Raw genomic sequence first — 13,963 nt, 5'->3', positions numbered from 1 at the left:
TAATGGTTGAATGAAATTTGTAATCATTATTTTATTTCAACAAATATTTAATATACCTGCTCCCAATGTACGCAGATAATGATGACCGCAAACTCCATTTAGTTCTAGTAATATAAGCAATGCATGTACATGTTGAGTCAATGCATTCCAAACTTTTTGATTATTTTCCGATACTACCAATAAGCATTGGGCCACGGATACTGCTATATCTAAACCAAAAACGGAATGATCCAGACAACGTATCAATCCACCAATCAGTTGTGATTGATTAAAAGTGTCCAAGGCTGTCATTGAGCTTTCACACAGATTCCACAACAAATTTATGGCCTGCAAAAATGTATCGGAACGTACATCTAATTGACCGTCCAATGCGGCATCAAAGGTAGGTGTCCATTGTGCATCTTGCGCATATTCATTAAGTAGAGCAAGTAGCGGCGTAAGCACATCTTGCTCAACAAATACATCACATACTTCCTAACGTGAAGAAATCATAACTATTATTAAGATCAATTTTATAAATAATAAAGGTAACTTTTTACAAAAAAATAGGAAATTAAAAATTTGTATTCTGTCGAAAGATATTTACAAAAAACCATAAAATGACCCCAAGAGAGTCCCGAAATATGGGGCCCGATCCATAGTTTTTTGGCACAGAACACCTTTCTGCGCTGGCGGCTTTGGGTGGGTCTAACAGCATTTTGGGGATCAAATTTAAATGCACGCAGAACACTTTTCTGAATTAGTGTGTATGTGTGTACAACAAATCTGGCAAAATACAACAACCATATTAACATTCGAACCGATTTTTTGCTCATACATATCTTTTGAGAGAAATAAAAATTTTAATTTTCGCTTTCGGATTCTAAAAATGGAGGTCGAAAAGCGTGTTTTGATACAACCTTTGATAATTTTTGATAATAATTAGGTTGTTGTTGTAGGAGTTCTTCGCCCCATCCAATAGGCGCGACCGATCACAAATTGTCTTCAATATCCTCTAACAGGAGTCCAAGGAAACTTGCAGTTTTAACATAGGTGGATCATAGTGAAAGGGATGTTAGAGGCGTTGGTTTCACACTACAATTGAAGAGATGGTTGGTGTGCCAACGGCTCTAACACCCCTCTCATTATGATCCACCTGGTTGAAACAGCAAGTTTCCTTAGACTACCGTTAGAGGCATTGATTGGCAATTGGTGGCACCTATTGGATGGGGCGAAGCACTGCTATAACAACAACAACAGGTGGTTGGTGTTATGTGATGACACGCGTTTCCCTAAGGAGAGTGGGTTCCTCTTCTGCGAGTTTTGAGTATTTTTTTCTTTAAAAACTGAATTCGCCGGTATATTCCTGGCATAGAGGTCTGACGCCTGTGTGAGGACCTTCGGAGAGTGTCCTTATCGCCACAACAACAATAACAAAAAAAGAATTACGAGGACGACAGGTCCCAGAACATCCGGTCCGGTGTAGCCACCCCTTATACCCGACACACTTACAAGAGTGTTATGAGGACGACAGGTCCCAGAACATCCCGTTCGGTGTGACCACCCCTTATACATATGTGACACTTACAAGAGTGTTGCGAGGACGATACGTCCCAGAACATCCCGTCCGGTGTAACCACCCTTTATACGTGACACACTGACAAGAGTGTGACCGTCCTAAAAAGATTATTTTCCATTTCTCTGGGCCGGGATCCTGGATTGGGTTCGATGCCTTCCCAGAGTAGAACATGGCGCAGTCCCGCTGCAAGGATATGCTGGGTGGATGACAATTTGTGGGAAGGACGCAACAAATTAAATGTGGTTACACTGAAATTACAGCCCTTGGTCGGGAAAAATTCCCCGTCGCTCCAGTTCCTAGAACCGACTGCCGTGGGAAGCGATAATTAGGTGGTGCACCGCTGTTGTTGTTGTTGTTGTAGCAGTGAGGTGGTGCACCGTCTTGTAGAACGTTACCGTAATAAAATATATACTTACCGGCATACAAACAGTAAAATTGCGTAGCGCCCCAGCCGCTGCATTACGCAAAGGTTGATCCCGATCAAATAGGTACGGTGCTGCTATGCGAATGATATCATTTTGGCAAATTGCTGTAAGCTTATCCTTTTTACCACTTTGTACCATTACAGCGAGCGATTGCAATGCATTCAATTTCTCTTCAACATTAACATTTAATAGCTGATCACGCATTGTTTCCACTGGATCCAATCCATTATCCAATGAATCCTGATTCCCATCAAGCAAAACGGGTATGATGTTTAAGCCCAGTGGATTGGAATTCGCTATGTGTCTGATTCGGTTTTTTCTCGTTTTACCCATTTTTTGTATGGAAATCCCAGTGGTAGGTACACAAGGAACGTTGTCCGCACCGCTCCAGCACAGAAGATACTCTCCTGCTAGTATAAGCCAAATACAAATCAATCGAAGAAAACAATGACAAGCTGTCCGAACTTACAGACCCCCACGTGCACAATCACAAACACCCTACAACAAGGTTTTTGTTTGCAGTATTCTTTTTATTCCTTGTTTATCATCCTGCGTTTTACTTCTAATTCTTATCAAGTTTCGTTTTGTTTTGCCTCTCTCTTTTTATTTATTTTCCTTTTTATGATCGAATTTTTGCTTAAACTAGAATAAGTGATGCCATACCACTTAAAATAAATTTTAATTTGTTGCTGAGAGAAAAGAGGACAGCCCAGTGGTAGTTTAAGGGCCAATTAATGGTGACTTATAACCATAAAACCATAACCAGATAAAACAGCTGATCGAACCTATCTTATGGAAATCAATGTAATCGATTAATGGTGTCATACCGCAACGCTAACGCCATAACCATACCATAGCCAACCAATTGGTTTTTGGTTTCTAGCCATATCCATAACTTAAAAATATTTGAGTTCGCGAATTCAATAACTTTTTGTAGATTTTATTCATTATTTTGTATACGTTATGACTAAGACACTTTTTTTTGTGGAATATGTTTGTAATTTTCTGGGTTTTCTTCATTTTTATGAAATTTTTACGATTTTTAGGTTAAGGCACCATTAATCGCTCCAATTAGAGATGGTAATGGATATGGGTATGGTTACGACTATGGCGTTAGAGTTAAGGAAGTTTAATTGGCCCTTTAAACTCCAGTTAAAGTTGACTAAATTGCTACCAAGGCTTCTTACACCATTTTCTAAGCCGATTGAAGCTACCAGTTTCCTTGGAGTTCCCTAAGAAGGTATCCATGACAACTCACACCTACACAAGAAGAAGAAGAGCAGGAACAAAAAGAACACAAAAAAAAAGTATATAAACTTTTAATTCGTAATCGGCCTGTTCAGGATTTGTGATTTGGTGAGTGTCCTAAAGGAGTTGGAACCCCTTTGTGATCTATGTTTGCCCTATTAAGTTGTAGCTAACTGGCGTACTACTTAGGCACACTTTGTACTGCACAAAAATTAAATTAAATTAAATTACATTTGAAAAGTAAGCCTCGCCTCCTCTCTTCACCATCTATTCCATTCTCTTTAACTTTATTTTTCATTTCCCTTCTTGTTTTTGTCCATATCTAGCTCTTTATATTACCATTCAACTCCCTAACCTTTGTAGACTCCTACATCCACTTCCATTCCTACTCTCACTTCCACGTTCACCTCCATTTCCTTTCACGTTCACTCACTCCCACTCCGATTCACATTCCTACTCTACTTCTTAAACCCTAATTTCCTCATATATGGGATCTCTATACCAAATATTGGAATCTACTTCAAATAATTGCGCAGATAACGAGAATTTGTATTCTACTTAATAGAGGCCGTGGCACCGCCCACTTTTCCGAAATTCGGTACAGATTTATAATTGAGGGCACTCGGATTTTTGGCACGCAATTTACACTGCTTGGGGCGTGGCGTACTTTCCAAAAATTGTTTTTCTAAACTATCCGAACTACAAGCAAAAAAAAAACTAAAATCATCGAAATCGGTCAAGCCGTTTTGAGTTTTGAGCTGAGGACACAGTTTCTTAAACCCCTCTGCTAAGGACACACTACGCCGCAAAATATTCTTTGCATGTGTTCCTGGAGCAATTCACACCAGTGACAGCAGCACTATGCGACGCAAAGAGCGACAATATTTGTTAAGTAGGTCAAACTAGTGCCGCTGCCGCTTTAAGCGCCAAATACACGACACGAACATTTCCGCGAACATTCCGCAATCTTGTTCGCAGCTTTGGCCATACACCATACGAACTTTTGGCCGAACATTAGTTCTCTTTCAGACAGCGATTAATACGGACAACAATTGTGCTGCAGCAATATTGCTCGCTGTGGCAATTAAGCGGAAAAAAAAATATCTTATATATATATATATATAATCTTTGCTTTTTACTTGCCACAATGATGGCAAAGATTTATACATTTCAATAAATTCACTCAGAAATTTTTTATTGTCCATTTTACTTTTCCGCGCACGTCTGTTCCGTTCAGAAATTACTACGATTATCAGCTATTTCGCCATACACGCACGAACAGTTCGCGCAAATGTTCGCCAAAAATTAAAATATTTTGATTTTTGGCGAACATTTGCGCGAACTGGCAAACACCACCATACACGACAGAAAAGGTCGCAGAAACGTGACATAATGGGAATATTCGTGTCGTTTATTTGGCGCTTTATGTCGCGTCGCTTAATGTTAAGACGGCCCATACATGACACAAAAGTCATGCGCAAATATAAAACGACGGAATTTGTGCAAATGATAATTTTGACATACACGGCTCAAAAACACTGCGCAATATTCATTTTTAAAGTAGCGCAACAAATGAAACATGTGTTTTAATTGTATAAAAAAGGCACTAATTGTATAAAAAATCACTATTTACTTTCCACAGTGCTGGTAATTCATGGTATAAGTCGAAAAACTCGCACCAGAAGCGTTTATTTTCCATTGTATTTATAAAACATATATTTTAATTGCAAGACCAACTCAACTCATTGCAGCACTGCGCAATATTCATTTTCAACTAGCGCAACAAATGAAACATGTGTTCTAATTGCATAAAAATTATTATGTATTATTGAATTTGTGTGAATTCCTGTTACAAGCTAGAGATGATCCTTACGCCTTCGATATTAACATTTTTAAGCAATAATTTCTGATGTTATATTATCAGGAACCACAGGTAAACTGTGTAAGATTCGCCACACACGAAGAAAAAAGCATGTGCAATATTTGCAGACATGCGTAAATATCAAAATCGTTCTGATTTTAGCGCAGTTCTCTGCGCAAATAGCGCAACCAGTGCACACACCGGGCAAATACTTGTGCAAATTGGTAATTGGCATAAGGATACTTGAGCCATGTAATTGGCGTATAACGAAAACTCACCGACGTTCAATGCACGTACGTACGTAGCCCGAAACGTAGAGATCAAAACAGTTTTGATTTTTTCCGTAAGAACGTGTCAGCTGATCGCTCTATCAGTAGACAGAGTTGCCTAGTAAATTTTGCGCGCTCAGTTTGGACCGTTTGGAGTTTTTATGCAAAAACACCTAATGAAAGTTTGAAATATTGTGGAAATAATTCGAAATAATTATGTTAAAGTGCAGAATATAAATGTGTAATCTATTTATATTTTTTTAATAATAATTCCAGCCTTTTACAACATCAAAAATTAAAATAGAAAAAAGTTGCCGTTTCCATAAGCATGCATTCAAACAGGTCATTTACAACATTTCTTCGTTGCCACTACGGGCATATATTTCGTTCTAACGGGTTTACGTACGGCAGACGCATACTCCCGTTACACACGTCGGTGCATAAATCCAGTTTAAGCTGGAGTCATTGGTGCCGTATGTCGTATCGCTGTATCCGTATCCCCAACGTAATCAGCTGTTTATCGTTACGAAGGTAAACCAAAACCCAATTGGTTGGCTACGATACGGTTACGACTTTAGCGGCACCAATAATCGATTGCATTGATTCTCATAAGGGTGGTCGAATCAGCTGTTAAAAGGTTACCGATACGGTTACCGATAAAGCACCAATGTCTCCAGCTTTAGCTCTCCTTTAAGGGCGAATTAATGGTGACTTATAACCATAAAGCCATAACCAGATAAATCAGCTGATCGAACCTACCTTATGGAAAGGAATGTAATCGATTAATGGTGCCATACCATAACGCTAACGCCATAGCCAATCAATTGGTTTTTGGTTTCTCGCCATATCCATAACCTAAAAATATTTGAGTTGGTGAATTTAATAACTTTTTTTAGATTTCCGTCATTGTTTTGGATACGTTATGTCTAAGATACTTATTTTTTGTGGAATATGTTTGTAATTTTTTGCATTTTCATCATTTTTATGAACTTTTCACGATTTTTAGGTTAAGGCACAATTAATCGATCACATTGTGATGGTTATGGATATGGGTATGGTTACGACTATGGCGTTAGGGTTAAGGAAGTTTAATTTGGCTTTTATATATAAAGATGTAGGTATACCGAAAGCAGGAATAGGCGATGGCTGGAAATCAGCTGATTAGTACTTTTTTAATATGATGTGACATTTCAACTGCCGGCGCAGTACGATTTTGACCATCGCCAAAAGCAAAATACATGGATATATGAAAGAAAGAACATACCTTGGAATATCCACCAAATCTCTACATTGTGTTGTAAAATGAACTTATTGGCAACTATTTAGGGAAGCGAAGTAGAGGAAAAGCAATGCAAATTGAACAGAGTGCCAGAGTAGAGTAATATCAACCTTAAAAAATGATTTTCAGTTAAGGAAAGTGTAACCTTCGCCGTTAATTTTAGGGGCAAATGCCACTAGCCCTCCGGGGATACAGAGTTTGGATAAAAAATTTTAAAAGGTGAAAAATATGTTTAGTGAACTTCCTTACCACGGTTTCATATAGATCGATTAAAGAATAGATTGAATAGGTATTGTGAAGGAGCAAATGTGTGGAAGTCATGTACATATATATATATATATATGTGAACGGTGTATACCCAGCCAGCATTTTTTGAAAATTTTGATCAAAAAATATTCAAATATCATACCCCAAGATGGTTAAAAAGTTCAAATTTAAAAGCATTTTCTTTTCGAAAATTAACGTATCGTCGGGAGAAAAATGGGTAATAGTCTAGTTGAGGGGTCGACTGCTAATACGCTACCAAAAATATCGAGAGGTGTCAAAAGACGCGTATTAATCTCGAGAACAATAATCCGATGGCGGAAAAGAAAAATTTTATCTATATCCGGAGATATTTGCAGTTGAAGTTGGCGATTTCCATGTGGTTGTTGTTGTGTTTGTACCCACCAAAAAAAATTGTGCATCACCGTGGCGGTAGCCACGGTTAAACCACACACCCGGACGTGGCATGGCGTAGCCCAGGGTAATTTTTTATAAGCGCGGCCGAAGGCCGCCAACGCCGAAAGGTGTTCTGCGCAAAAATACTATGGATCCGACCCCCGGTTCCGGAGGTACCCGCGGGTCTTTTTTCGGTTTTTCGTTAATATCTTTTGAACGCGTTAATATTTTTATTTTCCGCCTTCGGATTATTAATACTGATGTCAAGACGCGTCGTTTGACACCTCTCTCGATATTTTTGGTAGCGTATTAGCAGTCGACCCCTCAACTAGACTATTACCGAAAAATGTACCATAAATGTGATTATTCTTGAATAATAATTTATGGTTCATATTTCGAAACGCTTTTTATTCATATTTGATATCATTGTAAAATTGAGCTTTAATTGTTTTAGAGTAATATTTGACTACTTTTCAGAGTAATTTTCTGATCATATTCGTGAACATATTTCAATCGTTTTCGTTGAGATTTTTGAATCATTTTTGAATGCGATTATGATGCATTTATTCTTCATATCTCATTCTAAATAGATACTACATAATAATCTTATTTCATCAGGAGAAGAAAGCATGCGGAAGTGAGCTATTTAAACAGGTCACTCGCAAACAAACTTGACCTATATACACCTGCGACTACAACATCCACCATCAGGTATGAGCGTCAATATCTTAAAATACGATACGGCACTGGATGTTGAAGACATATCCAGGTACATATGTCAAGAGAATTTCACTTACCTGGTCAAATAGCTCACAACTTTTGTATTGTCCAAATATTATGTATTTTCTGGGAAGCCGAAGGTGGAGAAAAGGTTGGGGAAATCTTCGGGCACGAGCAGCATTTGCATTACATTGTCTTGAAGAATGTCTTAATAATAAAAATTTTATATACATATTTTTTCTGAACTTCATGATAAAAAAAATGTGAATATGTGAAAAAAATAAGATTTTCAATTAAAAGTAAAATTTTAGCAAGTATAAAACTCATTATTCAGTCAACAAATATAGTCAGAAAACATTCAGAAAGCTGACTGACAACTTATTATAAATTTTTGATCACCTAAAGTAAACACATTTAATTCAAATATGATTCCAAAATGTGATTGAAAAACTATGTATATTCAGTTTTTGATCATCAAAGGTAAGCATATTTGATTATTTTTTTGTTGGTTTTTATGAAATATTAAAATTTAATCATAAAAGGACTCCAAAAATGATTCCAAAAAGTGATCGAAAAATGCTTTTCAGTTTTTGATCATCAAACGTATTCATATTTGATTATTTCTTTTGTTCAATTGTATGATAACTCATTATTTAGTCAGGAAGAGTAATCAAATTGTATTTATATGTAGGGAATTTGAAAATTTAATCATCTAAATGCTGAGTGGGTAGCAGAATAAGAATATTAATGAAAAGAGAGCAAAGAAGGAACGTGTGCAATTAGTGTGTGTGTGTTGAAAGAAGAGAAAAGGTGAAGCACGCGAGGGCCAAGTTGGTGGGAAGCAAAATTTCCAAAATCCCAACTGCGCTGTCCTAAACCCGACATTTGTACGAAGCTTTTATTTTTGGGGCATATGTACGGAGTTGATTTCGCAAATGGAGGATATTTGGTTTTTCTCCATTGAAAACTGGAACGTTTTTTGGACAATACAAAAGTGTGCGTTAACAATATCGCTTCTATTATCGCATCATGTGAAAATCAACATTAAATATTCTGGTAAGTGTTCAATTAGCAACAAAAGATTTTATTTGCCGTCTATAAGAATGGTGATATGAGATGGAAATGACAGAGTTGCCACACGCAAAAAGTGTCGATGGATTTATACGTTAGCATGACACTCTTAATACACGTCCAGTATCGAGAATCCGAAAACGGAAATCATACATTTATATCAAAAGATATTTACAATTTTTTTTGTTTAACTGCTTATTGATTAAAGATTCCAGGTTCGACTCGAACTCAAGGCGTATGTCAATAACTTCTATAATTGATAAATTATTTTTTATATTGGAATAAAAGTTATTGTCATAGGCCTTGAGCCCAAATCGAACCTGGAATCCTTTATCAGTATCCAGCTTAAAGCTGAAGACATTGGTGCTTTATCGGTAATCGTATCGGTAACCTTTTAACAGCTGATTCGACCACCCTTATGAGAATCAATGCAATCGATTATTGGTGCCGCTAAGGTCGTAACCGTATCGTAGCCAACCCATTGGTTTTTGGTTTACCGTCGTAACGATAAACAGCTGATTACGTTAGGGATACGACTACAGCGATACGACATACGGCACCAATGACTGCCGCTTAAAGCTGGAGACATTGGTGCTTTATCGGTAACCGTATCGGTAACCTTATAACAGCTGATTCGACCAACCTTATGAAAATCAATGCAATCGATTATTGGTGCCGCTAAGGTCGTAACCGTATCGTAGCCAACCAATTGGGTTTTGGTTTACCGTCGTAACGATAAACAGCTGATTACGTTAGGGATACGGATATAGCGATACGACATACGGCACCAATGACTCCGGCACCAATGACTCCGGCACCAATGACTCCGGCTTAAAGCTGCAGACATTGGTGCTTTATCGGTAACCGTATCGATAACCTTATACCAGCTGATTCGACTAATCTTATGGGTATCAATGCAATCGATTATTGGTTCCGCTAAGGTCGTAACCGTATCGTAGCCACCCAATTGGTTTTTGGTTTACCGTCGTAACGATAAACAGCTGATTACGTTAGGGACACGACTACAGCGATACGACATACGGCACCAATGACTGCCGCTTAAAGCTGGAGACATTGGTGCTTTATCGGTAACCGTATCGGTAACCTTATAACAGCTGATTCGACCAACCTTATGAAAATCAATGCAATCGATTATTGGTGCCGCTAAGGTCGTAACCGTATCGTAGCCAACCAATTGGGTTTTGGTTTACCGTCGTAACGATAAACAGCTGATTACGTTAGCGATACGGATACAGCGATACGACAAACGGCACCAATGACTCCAGCTTAAAGCGTACTGATGATGAAGGCTTAGCACCCTTCGAAATGGATCTATCTGCGCAGCTATGGCAGGTTGTCTGAAAAATTTTCTACTTACTATTCCAAAAAAAAAATACAATTTTTCAATTATAGAAACATTATAAAAAAAAAATAATCATTACAAAAAATTATTGTTCTGGCCTTGAGCTCGTTTCGACCCTTGAATCCTTTATAAATAGGCCGATAAAACAAAAAAAATTGTTAAAAACCAAGAGCACTTGGGAAATGTCAAACAAAGTACATAATTGACAATAAACAAATCCAACATTATCAGTGGCTTGCAACAGATAGCGCAACGCTGGTAATTAAAGTTGGTAAAGAGGAATAGAATTAGCGATTTATTAGACAAACAAATCAGCGCTGGTAAGCTAAATGGTTAGCGCAGTGTGCCTAAAGCGTATTATTGATGAAGGCTTCGAAATATATGCATTATAGAAAAATTCAAAGACAATGATTATCATAAAAATTATTGCCATAGAAAATTTTTCTGAATTGGCGGCCTTCGGCCACTTGTTGTTGTTGTTGTAGCAATGTTTCGCCCCACCTAATAGCTGCGACCGATCACAAAACAAATTGTCATCAATATCCTCTAACGGGAGTCCAAGGAAACTTGCTGTTTCGACAGGGGTGGACCATAATGAAAGGGGTGTTAGAGGCGTTGGTTCCACATTACAATTAAAGAGATGGTTGGTGTCATGTAGGGACACATTGCAAGCGGGGCATACATTTTGTATGTCGGTTTCGATTCTGGATATGTAGAGTTTAACCTGTTACAGTATCCAGAACGAAGTTGAGCCAGAGGGACTCGCGTTTCCCTGAGTAATATGCGTTCCCCTTCCGCAAGTTTTGGGTACTGTTCCCTGAGTACTGGATCACCGGGCGATTCCCGGCATAAATGTCCAACGCCTGTTTGTGGAGTTCACCAAGGATCTGCTTGTGTTTTTTGCTGCATACGGCTGAGTTCTCAGGCACCGTATTTCCGCAAAATGCTTACGGAGATGACTCCTTAAGTCCCTAGGCGGTGTTGGCTCATCAATCAGATGTCTGTGGGGATGCCCAGGCTTCTGGGTATTCAACAGGAACTGTTTAGTTAGCATCTCATTTCTCTCCCTGATGGGGAGTATTCTCGCCTCATTATGTTGATGGTGTTCTGGGGACATAAAAAGACAGCCCGTGGCGGTTCTGAGCGCAGTATTTTGGCAGGCCTGTAGCTCCTTCCAGTGGGTAGTTTTTAGTCTTGGCGACCATATAGGGGACGCGTAGCATTCAAACAGCTGGCCAATTGCTTTGTATGTGGTAATGAGCGTTTCTTTATCTTTTCCCCAAGTACTGCCAGCAAGAGATTTGAGGATTTTATTACGGCTCTGGATTTTCGGAACAATTGCGGCTGCGTGCTCACCAAAATGTAGATCCTGATCAAACGTCACACCCAAGATTTTGGGGTGTAGGACAGTCGGTAGCGTAGTGCCATCGACGTGGATGTTCAAAATAGTCGACATTTGGGACGTCCAAGTTGTAAATAAGGTCGCCGATGATTTAGTCGGTGATAATGTCAGGTTTCGCGAGGTGAAAGAACTGGAGAGATCAGGGAGGTAGCCGTTTATTTTGTTGCAAAGTTCATCGATCTGTGGGCCTGGGCCTGTGGCTATTATTGTGCAGTCATCCGCGTAGGAAACGATAGTAACTCCTTCTGGTGGCGAAGGTAGCTTAGATATGTAGAAGTTAAACAAAAGTGGGGATAGGACATCACCCAGTGGCACCCCTTGTTTAATTCTTCTTGGTTTTGATGTTGCGTTTCTAAATTGCACCGATGCCTGCCGACCACCCAGATAATTTGCGGTCCACCTTTTAAGACATGGGGGAAGGGTAGACCCTTACAAGTCTTGCAGTAACGTGCCATGGTTGACCGTATCAAAAGCTTTTGATAGGTCTAGCGCTACTAGTACTGTTCTATGGTGGGGCTTCTGATTTAAATCACAATTAATCTGGATGCTAATGGCATTTAGCGCGGTGGTGGTGCTATGGAGTTTTCTAAAGCCATGCTGATGACAGGCTAGCTGCAAATTTGCTTTGAAGTAGGGGAGCAAATTGGCTTCAAGTGTTTTGGCTACTGGCGATAGGAGAGATATCGGGCGATATGACTCTCCTATGTTAGCTGGCTTCCCAGGCTTTAGTAGCGGGACCACCTTGGCCATTTTCTATTTTTCGGGTATGGCAAAGGTGGAAAGAGAGGTTGAAGACATGTGCTAAATATTTGAAACCCTCTTTCCCTAGGCTTTTAAGCATCGGCATGGCTATCCCGTCTGGACCCACTGCTTTGGATGATTTAGCATGACCGGTGGCATCCTCAACCTTTTTGGCGGTGATGGTAATTGGTGACGCGCGGAACTTATGTTTATGTGCGTGTCTGTTGGCCCTCCGTCTATTTTTGTCGACCGTAGAATGCATTATATATTGTCGGCAGAAAGCGCTCGCGCATTTTTGCGCATCCGACAGCACTTTGTCGCCAAAGGCGATGGAAACTTTGTCATTGTGCCTAGACGGATTCGATAAGGACTTTACAGTGGACCAAAGTATACCTACACCGGCAGAGAGGTTACAACCGCTTAGGTGCTCCTCCCATTTCGCCCGCTTGTGTTCATCCACAAACAATCTGATGCGTTGGTTTATATCCCTTATTTGGGGGTCGCCAGGATCGAGCTGTCTTATAAAGTCACGTTCTCTCGCTAAACTTGCGGCCTCTGCCGGGAAGTGGGGCCGAATTTCGGGAATTCTACCGGCGGGAATGAACCGAGCCGAGGCGGATTCAATCACCTTGCGGAAAGCACGCTCCCCTTGGCGGGCATCAGTTGGGATAGGGAGGGCAGCAAAGCGGTTGTCTGTAAAGGATTTGTATTCGTCCCACTTTCCTTTTTTAAAGTTAATGAAAGTGCGTTTTTCTGCGACGATGAAGTCGGCGGAACGCTCGAGCGAAATAAGTACATATAGGCAGGTGGTCGGATGCCAATGTCACCATCGGCTGCCAGTTGACGCAGTTTACGAGTTCTGCGCTCACGATTGAAATATCCGGCGAACTGTCACAGCTTCCTACCATACGTGTGGAGGCGTCTCCGTTTATTGTGCAGAACGTCGTTTCTTCTATTTGATCCGCTAACATCTCACCCCTACTGTCCACCCGCAAGTTTGAATGCCATAGATCGTGATGGGCATTGAAATCGCCTAAGATAATGCGATGGTTTCCAGTGAGGCCGGTAACCACTGGGGCAACAGGTGACAGGAGGGAAGTAGATGTTGATGATTTCTAGGTTTGCATCGCCCAACCGGACAGATAATCCTTGACGTTCTAAGACACTGTCCCTGCGGTCGATGTCGGGATCAAATATATGTTATTGCACAGTGTGGTGTATAAACGCGAGGCCGCCTCCATTTCCGCTTTTGCGATCTTTTCTGTGGACATTATACCCAGAACAGGTCTGCAATGCAGATCTTGCTGTGAGTTTCGTCTCTTGAATCGCAGCAATGCAGATGTTGTGCCGCTTCATGAAGTCGACT

At 39.9% G+C, this 13,963-nt stretch overlaps 2 protein-coding genes across 11 annotated transcripts in view; one reads left to right on the top strand and one right to left on the bottom strand.

The window, feature by feature from the left end:
- LOC137239777 (HEAT repeat-containing protein 3) overlaps positions 1-2,583 on the bottom strand; it is a 60,875-nt gene extending 58,292 nt beyond the window's left edge. The window contains exons 1-3 of one of the 2 annotated variants that reach the window (XM_067765425.1): positions 2,453-2,583; positions 1,975-2,393; positions 57-474 (exon numbers count right to left, since the gene is read on the bottom strand). In XM_067765425.1, the coding sequence (XP_067621526.1) occupies positions 57-474; positions 1,975-2,316 (760 nt within the window). In that variant the 5' untranslated portion in view covers positions 2,317-2,393; positions 2,453-2,583. Of the gene's footprint in view, positions 1-56; positions 475-1,974 lie in introns of both variants that reach the window. The other variant, XM_067765424.1, reaches the window with a different exon arrangement.
- A 4,034-nt stretch (positions 2,584-6,617) lies between these two features.
- The window catches only part of Pten (phosphatase and tensin-like protein), a 141,604-nt gene continuing 134,258 nt past the window's right edge, over positions 6,618-13,963 (top strand). For 2 of the 9 annotated variants that reach the window (XR_010949477.1, XM_067765406.1), the window contains exons 1-2: positions 6,619-6,859; positions 8,712-9,076. The gene's annotated coding sequence lies outside the window, so the exon portion shown is untranslated. Of the gene's footprint in view, positions 6,930-8,677; positions 9,077-13,963 lie in introns of all 9 variants that reach the window. The other 7 variants (XM_067765412.1, XM_067765408.1, XM_067765413.1 and 4 more) reach the window with 7 other exon arrangements.

This window comes from Eurosta solidaginis, chromosome 2, assembly GCF_040869045.1.
Source record: "Eurosta solidaginis isolate ZX-2024a chromosome 2, ASM4086904v1, whole genome shotgun sequence".
Lineage (NCBI taxonomy): Eukaryota > Metazoa > Arthropoda > Insecta > Diptera > Tephritidae > Eurosta > Eurosta solidaginis.
The sequence above is the reverse complement of the archived record's forward strand: the minus strand, read 5'-3'. Positions and strand labels throughout refer to the sequence as shown.